Source organism: Odontesthes bonariensis, chromosome 1 (genome assembly GCF_027942865.1).
Source record: "Odontesthes bonariensis isolate fOdoBon6 chromosome 1, fOdoBon6.hap1, whole genome shotgun sequence".
NCBI classification, from domain to species: Eukaryota; Metazoa; Chordata; class Actinopteri; order Atheriniformes; family Atherinopsidae; genus Odontesthes; species Odontesthes bonariensis.
The window spans coordinates 44320186-44342595 of record NC_134506.1 but is presented as its reverse complement, the minus strand read 5'-3'; the positions used below and the strand labels follow the sequence as shown (position 1 = coordinate 44342595).

Genomic DNA, 22410 nt, shown 5'->3' with positions numbered 1-22410 from the left:
TAAGCCACATAACTAAAAACTAATGGAGCTGTCTGTTGTGAGATAAATGAAGGACTGAATGGCTTCCTTTTAATTTAAGTACTACCAGTTTTGTAAACAGAATTTCAGAAAAGAGAGATTTGATTTGTGGTTCCTTCTGTTGCAATAACAAAAAAACACAAAAGAACAATGACGCAGCAGAGATTTTTCTGTGTTTCCAGGTGATTCACTGGAACTCTCCAAAGAAGCTCAGAGTAAAGAACAAACACGTGGAGTTCTTCAGGAACCTCTACCTGACCTTCTTGGAGTACGACGGAAACCTGCTGCGACGGGAGCTGTTCGGTTGCCCGAGTCAGGCCAGTCCAGACAACGTCCAGGTGAGACACACAAACACGGACCTCGGTACTCATTTACCCGTCACAGCAGTTTGAAGAGGCTGCTGTTCATTTTTGAAGACATTAAAAATGCAAATCTTTTGAACAGTACTGTACGGGACTTCCATGGAAATATCCTCCTCATTAAAGGGATAGTTCGCCTCTTTTTACATGAAGCTGTGTAACATCCCATATCAGCAACATCATTTCTGAACATCTTCTTACCCCCTGCTGCGTCCTGTGAGCAGAGTTCCAGCCTCGTTTTGGTGTTGATGAAGGTAGTCCGGCTAGTTGGCTGGGGTTTAAAAAATAAAGCGTTCTGCTTCTCAAAACAATATGCGTTCAACAGAGTAATACATTTGCATCACAAAATGGTTCTCCAGGAAAAAGTCAGACCTCACAATCTCTTGGCCTTCTCTCCCTTCGTATCACTGCCTGCTGTGCAGACCGAGCAGCAAACACCGTAACAGGCGCGGCACGCAGTGATACGATGTCTCTACAATGTTTCATCTGCAGCTGTGGCTAAAAGTTGATTTTCGGTCGACTTCATTGTTGTTAACAATTTCCACCCGGTGCATGATGGGAAATCATCTAGGAAAAACCGAGTTGTCGTTTTGTAAGTTGTAAGATCTGGAGTCTTTGCTTAATCTTTAGTCCGAGACTTAAAACTCAGTGACTTTGTCTTCAGATGTGAGAGGCTGTCAGGTGATCGTCTGCTGAATGTGAAAGATTCCCAGAACATCACCAAAACATTCCCAGAGAATTCCTGGAAATTTCCCGGAACATCACCAGAACATTCCTGGAACATTCCCGGAACATTACCAGAACATCACCAGAACATCCCCAAAACATCACCAGAACATTCCCAGAACATCACCAAAACATTCCCAGAACATCACCAAAACATTCCCAGAACATTCCCAGAGCATCACCAAAACATTCCCAGAACATTCCCAGAGCATCACCAAAACATTCCCAGAACATTCCCAGAGCATCACCAAAACATTCCCAGAACATCACCAAAACATTCCCAGAACATTCCAAGAACATTCCCAGAGCAGCAGCACCGTGCAGACCGAGCAGTCCTGCTTCCGAGCAGCAAACACCGTAACAGGCGCGGCTGTCGGCAGGCGGCAGCAGGCAGTGATACGAAGGGAGAGAAAATAGGGCCAAGCGATTGTGAGGTCTGACTTTTTCCTGGAGAACCATTTTGTGATGCAAATGTATTACTCTGTTGAACGCATATTGTTTTGAGAAGCAAGACGCTTTATTTTTTAAACCCCAGCCAACTAGCCGGACTACCTTCATCAACGCCAAAACGAGGCTGGAACTCTGCTCACAGGACGCAGCAGGGGGTAAGAAGATGTTCAGAAATGATGCTGCTGATATGGGATGTTACACAGCTTCATGTCAAAAAAGGCGAACTGTCCCTTTAAGGCATCGGACGTTTCCACCAAATGTGTTTAAAATAAAAACTAAAGAGAGAAATACGTTTGTGCAGCTGCAGGAGGCTCTGGAGGAGCTCGACGAGGACGATCAGTGTTACGACTTCCGGCGGGAGCGTCTGACAGTACATCGAGTGCATCTGTACTTCCTGCAGTACGAGTACACGCCCACCGAGGACGACACGGACGTCACACTGGTGGCCCAGCTCTCCATGGACAGGTATCACAATCAAAAAATGGGCCGCATTTATATATAAAATCCGTTTTAGGACTGACTTTATATATAAATAAACATCTGTCACACAACTAAATTCATTAAGAGCTTTGTTCTACTTGGAGTTTGACAATTTCTCTACAAATCAAACACTTGCAGGTAAATGCTAGAAGTTTTACCTTCAGAGTGTCAGACTGAATTTTTCACTGTGACTTTCAGCTCCTGCTGCTTTCTCAAACTTCACAGTAAGAACACACGATCGTCTCAAGCGGAACAAATATCGGTTAAAACAACAACATGTCATCTTAAAAACTAGCCTGCATTTCCCGTCTTAAGCTAGGTCAGACCGGCTAAAGTTTCTGTTGCCGACGCACCGACACGTAGACCATGTCACGGCCTGAACTTTTGACTCTATAAACAGTTGAGCTGATGATGCGATTATCTCTGCCAAAAACATCCGTGTTAAATCCTGAGGGTGTACAGAAAAATTTAGCTTGTCCAGCTTTTTGGTGCGACGGCTCCAATCGAATCGTGTATGAAGTGAATAAACTAGAGTAGTGTCACCAGAGGGTGGTGATGCTTCAGAAGAAGAAGTTGTTGTGCCAACAGGGAAGAAACCGCAAGAAGTAGAAAAACAACATCTGTGGTGGACATCCACAGGAGGAAGGTCTTCTTCAGGAATGACTTTAATCTACACCTCGTATCTGGAATGTTGGTCAATCACGTCACTTTGTGACTTTGTCAGACTGGATCTTTGCTGAGTCTGATGTGTTTACAGTGTTGTTGCACATCGACTCGTCTTTAAAACAGACAGGAACAGTTGTAATTCTCATCTTTTAAAGCTTTTTTAGAAGCTCTTTCCACATGTTTGTGGGAGCAGACCTGCAGGCACTGCCGGCTTATCTGATTTGTCTAATTTCAGTCTCATCTCTGCTCTGTCATTCTAGTGATCCGTAAGTCTTTCACAGCATAGTTTTGAAGGATTTCTGAAATCCAAAATAATGCACCTGAGAGGATTAAGGAGCGATAGGCGAGAATACCGCGACATCTGAAGGGAGCGGCGCGTTGATCCTGTACTCTAAACTAAATTAAACCAAATACCTACTTTATAAAAAAATCAATCCTATGTTCAACTGTAAAATAAACTGTTAGATTTGATTCAACTTTGGTTTAAAATGAGGCTCATTTCGCTTCGACTCTCCGCTCACATCTGGCAGGAGGAACGACGGCCTCGACTACAACTCATCCGAATATTTTCTAACCTGATCATTTACCCTCCATCTGAAAAAAATATATTTATGTTCAGTTGAAAATGCAGTAAATGGTGGTGATATCGTCTACAGCATATGTGTCAAACTCAAGGCCCGCGGGCCAAATGTGTCATTTTATGTGGCCCGCGAGAGCTTAAAAGGTCTGATTGTCTAAAAATAAACAAGTCAAATACGTGCAGTGACCAAAAACTACTAACATTTCCCACAATGCATGCCGATTATGTTACACGCGAAGTGACGACATCCCGCCGCTGGACTGCAATGTTTCCAAATCGATGCTATTTTCCCAACAAGTGGAATTGAGAAATACAAATAATGATCCCAAAATGTCCAGGAACAGAAAAATCGATGCAGATGGAAGGGCAGCTGCATCGATTGTTCTGTTTCAAGAAAGATGGGAAGGCAAATCAGGGTGCTTGCGCAAGTCTTGACAGTCTTAATAAGTATGGAATTTTGAAGCACTGTTTTCCAGACCTTGAAAAGTCTTGAATTTTGTGTGAAAGTCTTAATAAAGTATGGAAAATAGAATTTTATGGTAGAATTTTACAGTATGCTCAAAGGCATTGTGAAATGAGAAATAGGAAGGTAGGCTATAAAACTATAATTTTACTAACTGGTCACGTACTGCATTAGCCTAATGGGATGAGATGTGAGTGAAGAGACTGAATTCTACATACATTCATCCAGTCATTCATTTTCTTTTATAGATAGTTTTTGTGACACTTGTTTGATGTGAAATTCATGTACTTGTGATTTTCATGTTTTGAAACGTTTTCATCAGTAAAAGCATAATTTACTGTGAATAATGCATTTGTTCATTGAATACTAGCCTATAAAAATTAACATTTCTAATAAACACAGTTGGTACAATCTCAACCAATGAAGTAGGCAGTAGGCACACAAGTTACAAGTACATAAAGTTAAGGTCTTGGGGGAAAAAAGTATCAGTTTTAAAAAAGTCTGGAAAAAGTCTGGAATAAGAGCAAGCACCCTGCAAATACGTGTTTGTGCTTCAAAGAGAAAAAAACGGTATGTCTTTCGTGTTATGAGGCGGTTGTCAAAGAGTATGATCTACGTCGGCATTCTGAGACCAATCACGGAGCTCAGTGTGCCGACATCAGGCATCAAGAAAAACAACAAACTGCCCGAGAATTAAAAGAATGTGTTCCAGAAAGCCACAAACAAAAACAAAAGCTAGCTTTGTTTGATATTTCAAGTTTTTAACAAAGTAAATGTCATAACTTGTGTTCGATGTTATTTTTCTTTATTCACTTGGATAGTTTGATGGTTGATTGATGGAGTGATGTGGGTTTCATAACCTGACAAATTAAAAGGATTTATGATATAATAACAGAGCAACCAGCAAACATTTTTTTTTTTACATCTATGCAAATATATATGTAATATTTGTAACTTGAATAAGTAATAAATTCAGAGTTATTTAACATTAAGGAGTGGTTACATTTATAAGTTTGAGGGTAACAATTATGCTGATGAGGCCCTCGGTGAAAATGAGTTTGACACCCCTGATCTACAGTAACCACCATCAGAATATGAATATGATGAAGAAGAGTTGCTGCCGCATGTGACGACGAAAGCCAAAGAAACCTCAGTAAACCAGTGTCTATAGGTGCCATTGTTATGGTTTCTAGCTCACGTACGAAGAAGACCGAAACATCCCGACATCTCTTTGCTGTTTATACGCTGAGAGTGGAAGTCTAAAACACTTCCATGTGGATGAGAGGTGCAAATGTCGACATTAAAAACATGGTGACAACCCAGTCACCACCTGAACAGACTGCAGGTTTTCATTCTAACAGGCTGTTTTAACTTTGATCCGCTCCCTGAATGATGTGCTCTGGGTCACCACTAACCCACTGAAAGGAGCATTACTTTAAACTGTCTGTTGATTAACTAAAACTGGCCTGGAACCAAGCTCCATCTAATAATAGCCCTTACTCAGGATGACGATATTCACCATACTGCTGTCTCCTGCTGGTAGATTCCATCATGTACTTTTCACCGTTCGGGGGTGCTTTTAAGGTGCTTTTAATACCTTCAGTTGATGACAAGTCAGCTGGAGCAGTGTATCTCAGTCAGGCAGTTTCCTCTGATAAGAAACTGGTGTTTTTCTATGCTTTCTTCAGCACAACATTCATTATGTGTGTGTGCTGCCCACAGACTGCAGATGCTGGAAGCCATCTGTAAGCATTGGGAAGGCCCCATCAGCCTGGCGCTCTACATGTCCGACGCCGAGGCTCAGCAGTTCCTGCGCTACGCTCAGGCCTCCGAGGTCCTCAAGAACCGCAAGAACGTCGGCTACCACATCGTCTACAAGGAGGGCCAGTTCTACCCGGTCAACCTGGTGAGGAACGTGGCCCTGAAGAACGCCAACACCCCCTACGTGTTCCTGACCGACGTGGACTTCCTGCCGATGTACGGCCTCTACGATTACCTCAGGTAAGACCGACGGCCTAAATCCTATGACGCACGTTAAAGGCACGGACGGAAGATTTAATGCTTCCTTGGTATCTAATGCTTTTAATCGATAAATAAGGATAGAAATCCTGATGTATGGTTTTAGTTTATAAAAACAATTATAACCCGAGTAAAACTGGAAAGTTTACTGTTGGAGAGGAGGCTCCGACCGACTGTTGGACGTCAGATTCAGGAGGAGCAGGGTGGTTTTCTCCCAGGTCATGTAACAGTGGAGCAGATCTTTACCCTCAGAGTCACTGAGGGGATCATGGGAGTTTGACTTGGAGAGGATTTACGACCCTCGAGGGATTCTGTGGTGGGTGTTGCAGGAGTACGGGGTACCGGGGCCATTCTGTCCCTGTAGAACACAGTCAGAGCTGGGTCCACATTCCAAAGTGGTTCTGGTTTACGGTGCCTATTGGACTCCACCAGGGCTGCCCCTCGTCACCGATCCTCATGGACAGGATCTGGAGGTGTAGTCGGGGAGAGGAGGGAACCTCAGGGTCACAGCTCGGCTTTTTGCAGATGATGTGGTTCTGTTGGCGTCTTCAAGCCACAGCCTTCAGTTCACAGCTGAGTGTGAAGCAGCCGGGATGAAAGATCTGAGGCTGCAGTTCTGAACCCTCCGCGTCGGGGAGGAGTCTCTGCCTCAGGGGGAGGAGTCTCTGCCTCAGGGGGAGGAGTCTCTGCCTCAGGGGGAGGAGTCTCTGCCTCAGGGGGAGGAGCTTCAGTATCTCTGGATCTGGTTCTCAGTGATGGTGAGTCGGAGTCAGAGATGGACAGACGGATCAGGGCTCCGGTCCGTTGTGGTGAAGAGTGAGCTGAGCCGGAAGGAGAAGCTTTCAGGTAGCTGCTCCATCTTTGCTCCAACCCTCACCTGTGGGCACAGATCTGGGTAGAGACCCAAAGAAGGAGGTCGTGGACACGAGCAGCTGGAATGAGTTTCCTTCAGAGGGGGCGGGGCTCAGCCTTAGAAATAAGGGGAGGAGCTCCACCTTCTGGGGGAGGAGCTCCATCATCCAGGGGGAGGAGCTCCAACATCCGGAGGGAGGAGCTACAACATCCAGGGGGAGGAGCTCCACCATATGGGGGGGAGGAGCTCCAACATCCAGAGGGAGGAGCTCCAACATCCAGGGGGAGGAGCTCCAACATCCAGGGGGAGGAGCTCCACCATCTAGAGGGAGGAGTTCCAACATCTGGGGGGAGGAGCTCCAACATCCGGAGGGAGGAGCTCCACAATCCGGAGGGAGCTGGGAGTAGAGCCGCTGCTCCTCCACATAGAAAGGAGTCAGCTGGGGTGGTCGGTGGCGTAGTGGTACAGCAGGCGCCCCATGTACAAGAGGCTATAGTCCTTTGGTTCGAGTCCCGCATTGGACGGCCCTTTGCTGCATGTCGTTCCCCCTCTCTCTGCCCCCTGCTTCCTGTCTCTCTAAACTGTTCTATCCTCTAAAGGCATAAAAGCCCAAAAAAATTATTTAAAAAAAGGCCCCGGGGCAGAACCAGAACTCTCAGGAGGGATTATACATCCCATCTGACCTGGGAACACCTCAGGATCCCCCAGGAGGAGGTCGCTGGGGAGGGGGATGCTGGGTTTCCCTGCTGGACCTGTTGCCTCTGTGAGCTGAGCTTGGATAAGCAGAAAATAATGGATGGATGGTTGGAAAAAAGAGCGGTATTACAAACCATTTCCCCTCATCTGTAAAACTGATAATCTCTCAGCAAACCTTTTTAAAGGTAATGCAGTCTGACAGGTGAGCCATGAAATAAAACAAACCTCGTGCTTCTTCTGATCACATTAACAGCACACATAATGAAATCATTTTAATTGTGATTTAGGGACCCATTAACAGGACAGCCAGACACGGATGCTAACAGAAATTACAGTAATTAACCATCAAAGCTAGAGCTGCTGTGCTGAGGGGTTGTAGGACTTCACTCCACATCGTGTCACAGCTCTGTGACGTTCATTAACTGCGCGCCGAGTCACGCTTCCAGGCGGCCGGGAGGGAGGATGCTGTTTGCTCCTCATTGGAGGGGGAATGTGCTGCAGCTACAGACGCTAACAGCTCAGCGAAACCAGCTTTATTTCTGCCAAACATCACAGGTCAACACAATATGTTGTGACATGAGCAGCAGGCTGAAACAGAGCTCTCTGTTTGCTCAGCTTTAATGAGTTCAGCTCCACTCGGGACTGCTTGATGACCACACGATCTGAAAGGGTAAGAACAATGAATACTGGTGTCACGTCGAACTGTAGAAGAACGGAAAAGCAAAACTCAGAGAGTCACGCCTGAACGTTCCTGCAGCGATTTTTCCCTCTCTGGCTTTTCCAAATATAACAGTGACACAGTCACACCACTGTGCGGGAGCCTGAAACCTTATGAGCAACATCACGCAGGTCACGGCCGACAGCAGGCTGCCATTGGTCGGGCAACGAGGTGCGGTCTCACACTTCTCTTGGGAAATCACAGCAGGAGTTTATGACTCCTAATCTGACACAAACAGAAACGTGGTGTTCTGTGGGGAAAATCTTCCTGCAAATAATGCATTGGTCAGTTCTATTTATGAACTTTAGTCGGTGTCGGAGAGGACGAACGCCACCTGAACGAAACACTTTTTTTTTTTAGGGCTGGGCGCGTTAACTCACTAATTATTTAACGCCGATAAATATTTTATCGCGCATTAACGCAGGTTTTATTTTTTCTAAATTATTAAAAAAGGCTTTTGTGCCTTTAATGGATAGGAAAGTTCAGAGAGACAGGAAGCAGAGGGCAGAGAGAGGGGGAACAACACGCAGCACAGGGCCGTCTGAAACCGGGTTTTTATTTTGGCTTTTATTTTGTAAAAAGTCTGTTGCTCACAGGCTTTTATTTTGTAAAAGTCTGCTGCTCACAGGCTTTTATTTTGTAAAAGTCTGCTGCTGTCTGCTGTGGAACAGGAAAAGAAAGTAATCGGCGGATCCACCAAACATGGAGAAGGGTACGGAACTTTTACTCGGCCATTTTCATTTTAAAGTTCTTCCAGACGGCGGAGTCGACAGAACCAAAGTCATCTGTAAACACTGCCAAGTTGAATTGTCTTCTCAGCGTAGTAGTTCCAGTCTAAAATATCACTTAAAGGCAAAACACACAACTGATAGCAGCAAGTCATTCAAGGAAACAGACAGTGGAGCGAGGCTTCTACATAAAAACTACAGAAAGATGCTGATGTTAAAAGTGTGTTTGCACAACAAATGTTATGGCACTTTCATTCATATGGCAGCACATTTAAAATAAAGCTAAATGCTAAAAGCTATACACTACTTTTGAATTCATTTTTGGATTTTGCGTACAAATGCGATTAATCGAGATTAATCAGGGAAATCATGTGATTAATTAGATTAAACATCTTAATCGTTGCGCAGCCATAATTCTTTTTTTTTTTTTTTTTTTTTTTTTTTTATAAATCAGCTGGGAGAATCAGAGTAAAATGGTGTTTGTAGCCTCCAGGACGAGTCTTCCTCTGGTGGAATCAGCTGTTAGCTCTGTTCAAAATCTCCTGATGACTTCATACATTTCCTTTCCAGCACGAAACGTTAACAGTACCAATAACCACGGTGGGATATACGGGCCAGCATTTTAAAGGCGGGAACTACCTAATCAATAATGTTCATTGATCACTATTGTAGGCAGAAAGGAAGAACTGCCGCCCCCCACCTTTCTGGGAATATTTATTGAAGCTCAACAGCCCGACCGATAAATGCTTCGACTTTCATGTTAACTTGGTATTAATGTCTTCATTTTGACAGCCATAGAAACACAACGTCTCTCTGATAACAAAATGTGAGCTTTAAAGGGACAGTTCGCCTCTTTTGACATGAAGCTGTGTAACATCCCATATCAGCAGCATCATTTATGAACATCTTCTTACCCCCTGCTGCGTCCTGTGAGCAGAGTTCCAGCCTCGTTTTGGTGTTGATGAAGGTAGTCCGGCTAGTTGGCTGGGGTTTAAAAAATAAAGCGTTTTGCTTCTCAAAACAATATGCGTTCAACAGAGTAATACATTTGCATCACAAAATGGTTCTCCAGGAAAAGTCAGACCTCACAATCGCTTGGCCCTATTTTCTCTCCCTTCATATCACTGCCTGCTGTGTAGACCGTGCAGACCGAAGTGCAGACCGAGCGGTCCCCAACCGTTTTTGCGCCACGGACTGGTCGTTTGGTACAGAAAGCATAAATACCTTACATTATTTCCATCTTATTTAATATCCGAGTCTGAACGATATTTTATTTTGAAAAATTACCGAATTCTCTCCGTTACATCCGTCTATGACTCATTGACACGTGTCAAGATGCTCGTCTCGGTCACGTGATACGCTAACGCTAATATTAACCCCACAAGCTAGCAGAATGAGTAAAAAACAGACGTCTTTGGAAAGTTTCTTTGCAAAGGGGAAAAGGCCCAGGGAGGAGATGGAAGAAGAGCCGATGACCACTAAGAAAAAGAAAGCTGCATTTAACAGACGACACCAGGAGACCTACTTAAGATATGGATTTATGGTGACGGGTGATTCCCACGCACCAAGCCCGCTCTGCATCATATTGTTTGACATTAAACTGGTTCATGGCGCAAAAACGGTCAGGGACTGATCGGTCTGCACTTTGGTCTACACAGCAGGCAGTGATACGAAGGGAGAGAAAATAGGGCCAAGAGATTGTGAGGTCTGACTTTTTCTGGAGAACGATTTTGTGATGCAAATGTATTACTCTGTTGAACGCATATTGTTTTGAGAAGCAAAACGTTTTATTTTTTAAACCCCAGCCAACTAGCCGGACTACCTTCATCAACGCCAAAACGAGGCTGGAACTCTGCTCACAGGACGCAGCAGGGGGTAAGAAGATGTTCAGAAATGATGTTGCTGATATGGGATGTCATACAGCTTCATGTCAAAAGAGGCGAACTATCCCTTTAAACCCGAATCTGAAGCAGATCATGCAGGAATATTATGGTATGTGTGTTTCCTCCTGTTTGCGGCTGCAGGAAGTCCGCGGTGCAGCTGGACATGGCTCACACCAAGAAGGCTCTGGTGGTTCCAGCCTTCGAGACGCTGCGCTACCGTCTGTCCTTCCCCAAATCCAAAGCCGAGCTGCTCTCCATGCTGGACATGGGGACTCTCTACACCTTCAGGTAAAATGGCCTTTTCCTCTCAGGGGAGTGGAAAATAACAAAAAAGTGTAATTAAAAAACGTCCCATCTCGTCCCGCCTGTGCAGGTATCACGTGTGGCCGAAGGGTCACGCTCCTACCAACTACGCCAAATGGCGAACTGCCACCACGCCCTACAAGGTGGAGTGGGAGCCGGACTTCGAGCCGTACGTCGTGGTGAGACGAGACTGTCCGGAGTACGACCAGCGCTTTGTAGGCTTCGGCTGGAACAAAGTGTCCCATGTAATGGAGCTGGATGCACAGGTAACCCTAACCCTTAATCGGTTAACTAAACCTAACTCAGCCCGGGAACAAGTCGATAGCTTAGCATCGGTTAACTAAACCTAACCCCACACGGGAACAAGTCGATAGCTTAGCATCGGTTAACTAAACCTAACTCAGCCCGGGAACAAGTCGATAGCTTAGCATCGGTTAACTAAACCTAACCCCACACGGGAACAAGTCGATAGCTTAGCATCGGTTAACTAAACCTAACTCAGCGTGGGAACAAGTCGATAGCTTAGCATCGGTTAACTAAACCTAACCCCACACGGGAACAAGTCGATAGCTTAGCATCGGTTAACTAAACCTAACTCAGCGTGGGAACAAGTCGATAGCTTAGCATCGGTTAACTAAACCTAACCCCACACGGGAACAAGTCGATAGCTTAGCATCGGTTAACTAAACCTAACTCAGCACGGGAACAAGTCGATAGCTTAGCATCGGTTAACTAAACCTAACTCAGCACAGGAACAAGTTGATAGCTTAGCATCGGTTAACTAAACCTAACCCCACACGGGAACAAGTCGATAGGTTAGCATCGGTTAACTAAACCTAACTCAGCACGGGAACGAGTCGATAGCTTAGCATCGGTTAACTAAACCTAACTCAGCACGGGAACAAGTCGATAGCTTAGCATCGGTTAACTAAACCTAACCCCGCACGGGAACAAGTCGATAGCTTAGCATCGGTTAACTAAACCTAACTCAGCACAGGAACAAGTCAATAGCTTAGCATCGGTTAACTAAACCTAACCCCGCACGAGAACAAGTCAATAGCTTAGCATCGGTTAACTAAACCTAACTCAGCACAGGAACAAGTCAATAGCTTAGCATCGGTTAACTAAACCTAACCCCGCACTGGAACAAGTCGATAGCTTAGCATCGGTTAACTAAACTTAACTCAGCACGGGAACAAGTCGATAGGTTCGCATCGGTTAACTAAACCTAACTCAGCACGGGAACGAGTCGATAGCTTAGCATCGGTTAACTAAACCTAAGTCGGCACGGGAACAAGTCGATAGCTTAGCATCGGTTAACTAAACCTAACTCAGCGCGGGAACAAGTCGATAGCTTAGCATCGGTTAACTAAACCTAACTCAGCACGGGAACAAGTCGATAGGTTAGCATCGGTTAACTAAACCTAACTCAGCACGGGAACGAGTGGATAGCTTAGCATCGGTTAACTAAACCTAACTCAGCACGGGAACAAGTCGATAGCTTAGCATCGGTTAACTAAACCTAACCCCGCACGGGAACAAGTCGATAGCTTAGCATCGGTTAACTAAACCTAACCCAGCACAGGAACAAGTCAATAGCTTAGCATCGGTTAACTAAACCTAAGTCGGCACGGGAACAAGTCGATAGCTTAGCATCGGTTAACTAAACCTAACTCAGCGCGGGAACAAGTCGATAGCTTAGCATCGGTTAACTAAACCTAACTCAGCACGGGAACAAGTCGATAGGTTAGCATCGGTTAACTAAACCTAACTCAGCACGGGAATGAGTGGATAGCTTAGCATCGGTTAACTAAACCTAACTCAGCACGGGAACAAGTCGATAGCTTAGCATCGGTTAACTAAACCTAACCCCGCACGGGAACAAGTCGATAGCTTAGCATCGGTTAACTAAACCTAACTCAGCACGGGAACAAGTCGATAGGTTAGCATCGGTTAACTAAACCTAATTCAGCACGGGAACGAGTCGATAGCTTAGCATCAGTTAACTAAACCTAACTCAGCGTGGGAACAAGTCGATAGCTTAGCATCGGTTAACTAAACCTAACCCCACACGGGAACAAGTCAATAGCTTAGCATCGGTTAACTAAACCTAACTCAGCGTGGGAACAAGTCGATAGCTTAGCATCGGTTAACTAAACCTAACCCCGCACTGGAACAAGTCAATAGCTTAGCATCGGTTAACTAAACCTAACTCAGCACAGGAACAAGTCAATAGCTTAGCATCGGTTAACTAAACCTAACCCCGCACTGGAACAAGTCGATAGCTTAGCATCGGTTAACTAAACTTAACTCAGCACGGGAACAAGTCGATAGGTTCGCATCGGTTAACTAAACCTAACTCAGCACGGGAACGAGTCGATAGCTTAGCATCGGTTAACTAAACCTAAGTCGGCACGGGAACAAGTCGATAGCTTAGCATCGGTTAACTAAACCTAACTCAGCGCGGGAACAAGTCGATAGCTTAGCATCGGTTAACTAAACCTAACTCAGCACGGGAACAAGTCGATAGGTTAGCATCGGTTAACTAAACCTAACTCAGCACGGGAACGAGTGGATAGCTTAGCATCGGTTAACTAAACCTAACTCAGCACGGGAACAAGTCGATAGCTTAGCATCGGTTAACTAAACCTAACCCCGCACGGGAACAAGTCGATAGCTTAGCATCGGTTAACTAAACCTAACCCAGCACAGGAACAAGTCAATAGCTTAGCATCGGTTAACTAAACCTAAGTCGGCACGGGAACAAGTCGATAGCTTAGCATCGGTTAACTAAACCTAACTCAGCGCGGGAACAAGTCGATAGCTTAGCATCGGTTAACTAAACCTAACTCAGCACGGGAACAAGTCGATAGGTTAGCATCGGTTAACTAAACCTAACTCAGCACGGGAACGAGTGGATAGCTTAGCATCGGTTAACTAAACCTAACTCAGCACGGGAACAAGTCGATAGCTTAGCATCGGTTAACTAAACCTAACCCCGCACGGGAACAAGTCGATAGCTTAGCATCGGTTAACTAAACCTAACTCAGCACGGGAACAAGTCGATAGGTTAGCATCGGTTAACTAAACCTAATTCAGCACGGGAACGAGTCGATAGCTTAGCATCAGTTAACTAAACCTAACTCAGCGTGGGAACAAGTCGATAGCTTAGCATCGGTTAACTAAACCTAACCCCACACGGGAACAAGTCGATAGCTTAGCATCGGTTAACTAAACCTAACTCAGCGTGGGAACAAGTCGATAGCTTAGCATCGGTTAACTAAACCTAACCCCGCACTGGAACAAGTCAATAGCTTAGCATCGGTTAACTAAACCTAACCCCGCACTGGAACAAGTCGATAGCTTAGCATCGGTTAACTAAACTTAACTCAGCACGGGAACGAGTCGATAGCTTAGCATCGGTTAACTAAACCTAACTCAGCACGGGAACAAGTCGATAGCTTAGCATCGGTTAACTAAACCTAACCCCACACGGGAACAAGTCGATAGCTTAGCATCGGTTAACTAAACCTAACTCAGCGTGGGAACAAGTCGATAGCTTAGCATCGGTTAACTAAACCTAACCCCGCACTGGAACAAGTCAATAGCTTAGCATCGGTTAACTAAACCTAACCCCGCACTGGAACAAGTCGATAGCTTAGCATCGGTTAACTAAACTTAACTCAGCACGGGAACGAGTCGATAGCTTAGCATCGGTTAACTAAACCTAACTCAGCACGGGAACAAGTCGATAGGTTAGCATCGGTTAACTAAACCTAATTTAGCACGGGAACAAGTCGATAGCTTAGCATCGGTTAACTAAACCTAACTCAGCACGGGAACGAGTGGATAGCTTAGCATCGGTTAACTAAACCTAACTCAGCACGGGAACAAGTCGATAGCTTAGCATCGGTTAACTAAACCTAACCCCGCACGGGAACAAGTCGATAGCTTAGCATCGGTTAACTAAACCTAACTCAGCACGGGAACAAGTCGATAGGTTAGCATCGGTTAACTAAACCTAATTCAGCACGGGAACGAGTCGATAGCTTAGCATCAGTTAACTAAACCTAACTCAGCGTGGGAACAAGTCGATAGCTTAGCATCGGTTAACTAAACCTAACCCCACACGGGAACAAGTCGATAGCTTAGCATCGGTTAACTAAACCTAACTCAGCGTGGGAACAAGTCGATAGCTTAGCATCGGTTAACTAAACCTAACCCCGCACTGGAACAAGTCAATAGCTTAGCATCGGTTAACTAAACCTAACCCCGCACTGGAACAAGTCGATAGCTTAGCATCGGTTAACTAAACTTAACTCAGCACGGGAACGAGTCGATAGCTTAGCATCGGTTAACTAAACCTAAGTCGGCACGGGAACAAGTCGATAGCTTAGCATCGGTTAACTAAACCTAACTCAGCACGGGAACAAGTCGATAGCTTAGCATCGGTTAACTAAACCTAACTCAGCACGGGAACAAGTCGATAGCTTAGCATCGGTTAACTAAACCTAAGTCGGCACGGGAACAAGTCGATAGCTTAGCATCGGTTAACTAAACCTAACTCAGCACGGGAACAAGTTGATAGCTTAGCATCGGTTAACTAAACCTAACTCAGCACGGGAACAAGTCGATAGCTTAGCATCGGTTAACTAAACCTAACTCAGCGTGGGAACAAGTCGATAGCTTAGCATCGGTTAACTAAACCTAACCCCGCACGGGAACAAGTCGATAGCTTAGCATCGGTTAACTAAACCTAACTCAGCACGGGAACAAGTCGATAGGTTAGCATCGGTTAACTAAACCTAATTCAGCACGGGAACGAGTCGATAGCTTAGCATCAGTTAACTAAACCTAACTCAGCGTGGGAACAAGTCGATAGCTTAGCATCGGTTAACTAAACCTAACCCCACACGGGAACAAGTCGATAGCTTAGCATCGGTTAACTAAACCTAACTCAGCGTGGGAACAAGTCGATAGCTTAGCATCGGTTAACTAAACCTAACTCAGCGTGGGAACAAGTCGATAGCTTAGCATCGGTTAACTAAACCTAACCCCGCACTGGAACAAGTCAATAGCTTAGCATCGGTTAACTAAACCTAACTCAGCACAGGAACAAGTCAATAGCTTAGCATCGGTTAACTAAACCTAACCCCGCACTGGAACAAGTCGATAGCTTAGCATCGGTTAACTAAACTTAACTCAGCACGGGAACAAGTCGATAGGTTCGCATCGGTTAACTAAACCTAACTCAGCACGGGAACGAGTCGATAGCTTAGCATCGGTTAACTAAACCTAAGTCGGCACGGGAACAAGTCGATAGCTTAGCATCGGTTAACTAAACCTAACTCAGCACGGGAACAAGTCGATAGGTTAGCATCGGTTAACTAAACCTAACTCAGCACGGGAACGAGTGGATAGCTTAGCATCGGTTAACTAAACCTAACTCAGCACGGGAACAAGTCGATAGCTTAGCATCGGTTAACTAAACCTAACCCCGCACGGGAACAAGTTGATAGCTTAGCATCGGTTAACTAAACCTAACCCAGCACAGGAACAAGTCAATAGCTTAGCATCGGTTAACTAAACCTAAGTCGGCACGGGAACAAGTCGATAGCTTAGCATCGGTTAACTAAACCTAACTCAGCGCGGGAACAAGTCGATAGCTTAGCATCGGTTAACTAAACCTAACTCAGCACGGGAACAAGTCGATAGGTTAGCATCGGTTAACTAAACCTAACTCAGCACGGGAACGAGTGGATAGCTTAGCATCGGTTAACTAAACCTAACTCAGCACGGGAACAAGTCGATAGCTTAGCATCGGTTAACTAAACCTAACCCCGCACGGGAACAAGTCGATAGCTTAGCATCGGTTAACTAAACCTAACTCAGCACGGGAACAAGTCGATAGGTTAGCATCAGTTAACTAAACCTAACTCAGCGTGGGAACAAGTCGATAGCTTAGCATCGGTTAACTAAACCTAACCCCACACGGGAACAAGTCGATAGCTTAGCATCGGTTAACTAAACCTAACTCAGCGTGGGAACAAGTCGATAGCTTAGCATCGGTTAACTAAACCTAACCCCGCACTGGAACAAGTCAATAGCTTAGCATCGGTTAACTAAACCTAACCCCGCACTGGAACAAGTCGATAGCTTAGCATCGGTTAACTAAACTTAACTCAGCACGGGAACGAGTCGATAGCTTAGCATCGGTTAACTAAACCTAAGTCGGCACGGGAACAAGTCGATAGCTTAGCATCGGTTAACTAAACCTAACTCAGCACGGGAACAAGTCGATAGCTTAGCATCGGTTAACTAAACCTAACTCAGCACGGGAACAAGTCGATAGCTTAGCATCGGTTAACTAAACCTAAGTCGGCACGGGAACAAGTCGATAGCTTAGCATCGGTTAACTAAACCTAACTCAGCACGGGAACAAGTTGATAGCTTAGCATCGGTTAACTAAACCTAACTCAGCACGGGAACAAGTCGATAGCTTAGCATCGGTTAACTAAACCTAACTCAGCGTGGGAACAAGTCGATAGCTTAGCATCGGTTAACTAAACCTAACTCAGCACGGGAACAAGTCGATAGCTTAGCAACTTGTTACCGATTGAACTGGACTTTAATAAATTAACTTTTATTCCTGGGGGCTGAATTTGATGATTAACTGGATTATTATTGGATATAACTTGGAGCTATTTGAATCAGTTGAGCTCTGATCTTCACCAGAAGAACGTAACACCCATCCACAGCTGCTCCGAGTCTTCTCTCCAAACCAAACCTTAACGGGTGTGTTTTTTCCTTCTTTTCAGGAGTACGACCTGATGGTCCTCCCCAACGCGTTCATGATCCACATGCCCCACGCGCCCAGCTTCGACATCTCCAAGTTTCGCTCCAGCTCCAGCTATCGGAACTGTCTGAACACCCTGAAGGACGAGTTCCACCAGGACCTGTCCAGGAAGTACGGCGCGGCGGCCCTCAAGTACCTCACCGCCCAGAGGAACATGTAGGGAGCAGGTCTGCCGAGAGCCTCCGAGAGCCTCCGAGGGCTCGGACACGTTCGGACACCGGGGACCACTTTGCAGCAGAGCGTGATGCGATGATACGGTAAAGCTTTACAGCCCTTTGGAGCATTCTCGGGCTTCTGTGCATTATTCTTCAGTCGACTCCACCTCAAGGCGACGGAGGAGGAGGTTGCAGAGGCGACCATCTGAACACGACGGCAAAAAAAAGCCCGAGAGGGACGATGGACCTGCGTGGACGCTGATGGGACTAGCTTTAAGGCCAGGAAATAACCATATTCTACATTTGTTCTGACAATCAGGGCTTTTTCCAGAGGACCGGTCGCTCTGGACACCACGTGACCCCCCCCCACCCCCCCCGTCACTTTGTGGACAAACTTCAGAGAGAAGACTCCGTCTGGGAGGCCAGTGGAACTGGAGGATGGTTCAAGCCTTATCACTCTCATGATACTTACTAAGATATTTAATGACGCTTTCATTTCCTTTAGAACCAACGATAGAGAACATTTGCATTTCCAAGGGTTTGACTGCGGCTTTACGTGAGATCGAGTTTGTTTTCTTTCTACGTTTTTTGTGACCTCTTTTTAAAAAGGACTCCACGGCGTTCCCGGTGGAATATTTCAGAGTTTCTGCAGGCGTGCGGCACATCCTCAACACGCTCACGGCTTGTGGTCAGAGTCACGCTTTGCTTTCGTCTTGCATGGAAACAGTTGCACCACATGTCACTTTCACAACAGAAGACGCATTTTCATTCCTCTGAGAGCATCGATGGTCAGATTATCACCGACCGGGACCGACTCGCGCCGGTGCGCGACGGCGAGTCGCTATTAAACGAAGCGGGAGCTTATTCTAATTGGTTGTGTTTGTGCCACCCTGTCAGTCCTTTATGTGTCTGAGTCACTGGATATATGTGCCATCTACTGAATGTTTTTTTTTGTAAAGTCCAGCTGAAATTGAAACGTTCATAACCTCTCAATCGCCGACAGGGGCGCCGCTAGGGATTTTGGGCCCCATGAAAATTATTTTTACTGGAAAATTTGTGATGCTATTTGACATAAAACTATGCATTTTAATGGTATTTCTGACCATCGTTCCCATATTTGTGAAAAAAGAAAAACATGACAGTTGAGGTAGGTAACACTGAGCACGAGGAATCCAATGGAATTCATTTATTTGCTGCAACACTGATACTCTGATTCTAAACTTTAAATTAGGCAAATTATTACATAAATTAATACATAAACATAATGTTTCCAAAACAAATAAAGTTATTGTTACCAGTAAATTGTAAATAAAATATATTTGTGATTATAAGTTAGTTAATAACTTAGTGTCATATTATAATGTTATTAGGGCCTCTCTGGGCCCCTCTTAATCATGGGCCCCTAGAATCCTTCTCCTTTTACCCCCCTTTTCGGCACCCCTGATCGCCTAGATATGCTTCAGGTTCAGGCTCCCAACGAGCTGGTGATAACCTTTCGTCTTTTCCTAGGCGTCCACGGTGGTATCAAACTCCATTTGCTGATTAAGACGGTCAAACAAAGAATGAATGCTGTAGAGAAAGAGGTGTTAAAGGTCAGAAACGCACCCGAGTGCCCTGCAGTAACCGACTGAAGACTTCAGGGTTTCCAGAGCTGTTTGAGTTCCATCGCTAGCTGCATTTACACGCGGTCATTTCCATCCACCAGCACAGACGGGTGACCTAGTCATAGCCGGTGTAGGTACCAGATCGGCTCGGGGTCCGTCGTCTGCTAAACCAGTGTTTCGCAACCTTTTTTGGCCTGAGTACCCCCTCACACATACAACGCGTGCGATGATTCTCCAAAAGTAGAGCAACACAGTGGTTATTACATGAAAATCATTTTATTTAATATCCTTAACTTGAACATAAAATTCTCAGGCTTTCTCTCTTTTGTTTAACCTCAGTTGAATTCAACATAAGAATAAAAAACATTTTCTTGAAATATAAATAATTAACCAAAATAGTATAAATACTAAATCAAAATAATCTTCCTTTTGCTATCAAAACTGGAGTCTCCTTCATAAACAGTCCTCCATAAAAGTGTGACGCCTTAATAAAATAAAAAACTCCCCGTGCGCCACGTACCCCTTGCAGTACCTCCACGTACCACTAGGGGTACGCGTACCCCCAGTTGGGAAACACTGTGCTGTACATGTAACACAATATGGCCGTCCGCTGGAATGGGAGTACATTGCGATTGGCTGTACGTCGGACAGTTGTGATTGGCTCGGACAAACTACGTTGCGTGCGTCTTTCACGACAGATAGATACCATTTCTTTAAGGTAATTTTTCAGTGTGTGTATTTGTCTTATATTACCTAGACATACATATATACATATACATATATATATATATGTATATATATATATATATATATATATATATAGTGTAAGTATATATATATATAGTGTATGTATATACACACACATATCCAACAAAACAATTTTTACAAGTTTTATGTACATTTTGTAAAGACCGAAAGACCGAGAAAAAAACTCCGAAGCACAGCGCCTAGTTACGGTTACTATGGCTACTACAGACAATCACAATTTACTCCCAATCAAGCCGGCGGCCATATTGTGAGGTAATCAGCAGACGACAGAAGCCGAGCCGATCTGGTACCGACACCGTCTTCCCCTCAGCAGCTCATTACAAACGCCAGTCAGAAATCAGGATGTCCTGCGTCGTCATGGTGAATTCTGTCGTTATGCCAACATCAGACCAAGGACAAACAAATGTAGATTATATCATTTATCACATGAACCCTCTGGGGTCCAGGGGTGTAATTGGCCCATTTTTTGACCTCACATGTGTGACTTTGCTGTCATTTTTCTCATTTTTTGACTCAATGTTTTAACACATTTGGCCTAAAAAAAAATAAATAAATAAAAAAAAAATCACACAAAAAAACACGAGTGTGAAAACCACAGCTCGTTTTCACCGTTTTACTCGACCTGCGAACTACTTAAAAACTGCTACATAGTTGGCAGGAAGCGGAGACTCGGCCATGTGACGTGGACACGCTGGCTTGTCCGTCAACTCCAGAGGGTTAATGATACTCCCGATGCAGAATTTAAACTTTTCGTGGGAAAATAAACAAAAGCACATCTGACAAACGGAGTTTCTTTTTTCTTCAGATATTTCGATGAAACTCTAACTGAGCTCCTTCATGTAGTGAAAATCTGAGCTTGTGACAGTCCCACCAGCCGTAAAGATGGAGGACGAAGCAGCAAATTACAACGTGGCGCTTCCATCTCACGCTAACAGTCTTCAAATGAACCCTAATGAATTAATCCAGGGGGAGGGTGCAGTTCACAGAGCTGGCCTGTAGGCGGCGAGAGAAAACACGACTTCCAGTTTCAGATGGACTTTTCCTAATTGTTGTATTTAGTTATTTAAATGTTTCTTTAACCTGTCCCCACCTCATGATCACACGAACCTGTGGAGCATCTGCTGAATCGTCATGTGACCTGCGTTGGTCTGACCATAACTGACCAAACCGCGTTTTTTTTTTTTTAACAAATTCAAACCAAATTTTACAAGGAAAAAACAATTTGCAACCGGCAGCGGCGTCAGACTTTAACTGAGCTTTTAATCATTTGTTTCATTTAAACTTTGAGTTCACAAAGGTTTGCCGTGCGTTCGTTTCCCTGCATGTTACAGAAAAGACGTGAAACGGAAGAAGAGGTCGGGCTTCCTGAGCGGCGGCGCACATGACGGCTGTTCGGTGGGGTGCCACGGAGAGCCCTGCTCCCTCCACGCCGCCTCCATTGACGTGTTGTTGATTGTGGTGAATGCTAGTGCCTTTGCTGTATTGTGAAACTGGATATTGATTGTACAGACGTACGGACAGGGCCTGGGGAAAGTCAGGCGCTCTATTTATTATTGTCGACTCAAATCAATCATATTTTTCTATGTAAGTGCTTTAAATAAATTTGCCCTTTTTTAATTACTTTGTCTGGATTTTTGTGTTTTGTTTCCAACAATTAATCCGTTTCATTCTCAGCTTGTTCCGCACCATCCGTTTTGAATTAAATCTTTGGATTAAAGGCGCTTTTTTCACTTTTAATTCTTACCCCACAGGGTGGAGGAACCTCCACCGATTCCAAACGTTAGCCGAGGTCAGCGGCTGTGCGCCCGGAGAAGCTTCCATGTGTGTAATTGGTCCAGAGAATATTTCTAAATTGTTTTGGATGAGCGAGTCTCGACTGTTTAAATGCAAATTAAATTGAAATAATTGAAAACAGAACGTTTCCTTGCTCTGTGTTCAAAAGTTAATTATTTATTAACAGATGCAGCATTTAATATTTGTAAAAAAAAAAAAATAGAAACGCTAAAAGAACCCAGGAATATCAATATATTTGATAGTCTATTTAGAAAGGAACTGCAAATAATGTTTCTGAATGTAGAAAATACA

The 22410-nt window shown here is 44.7% G+C and overlaps 1 protein-coding gene across 3 annotated transcripts in view; it reads left to right on the top strand.

The window, feature by feature from the left end:
* large2 (LARGE xylosyl- and glucuronyltransferase 2) overlaps nucleotides 1-21945 on the top strand; it is a 163813-nt gene extending 141868 nt beyond the window's left edge. For all 3 annotated transcript variants that reach the window (XM_075467780.1, XM_075467789.1, XM_075467798.1), the window contains 6 exons: nucleotides 201-356; nucleotides 1855-2018; nucleotides 5465-5743; nucleotides 10781-10927; nucleotides 11013-11208; nucleotides 17761-21945. In XM_075467780.1, coding sequence (XP_075323895.1) covers nucleotides 201-356; nucleotides 1855-2018; nucleotides 5465-5743; nucleotides 10781-10927; nucleotides 11013-11208; nucleotides 17761-17958 — 1140 coding nt within the window. In that variant the 3' untranslated portion in view covers nucleotides 17959-21945. The remainder of the gene's footprint in view (nucleotides 1-200; nucleotides 357-1854; nucleotides 2019-5464; nucleotides 5744-10780; nucleotides 10928-11012; nucleotides 11209-17760) is intronic.
* The last annotated feature ends 465 nt before the right edge of the window (nucleotides 21946-22410 follow it).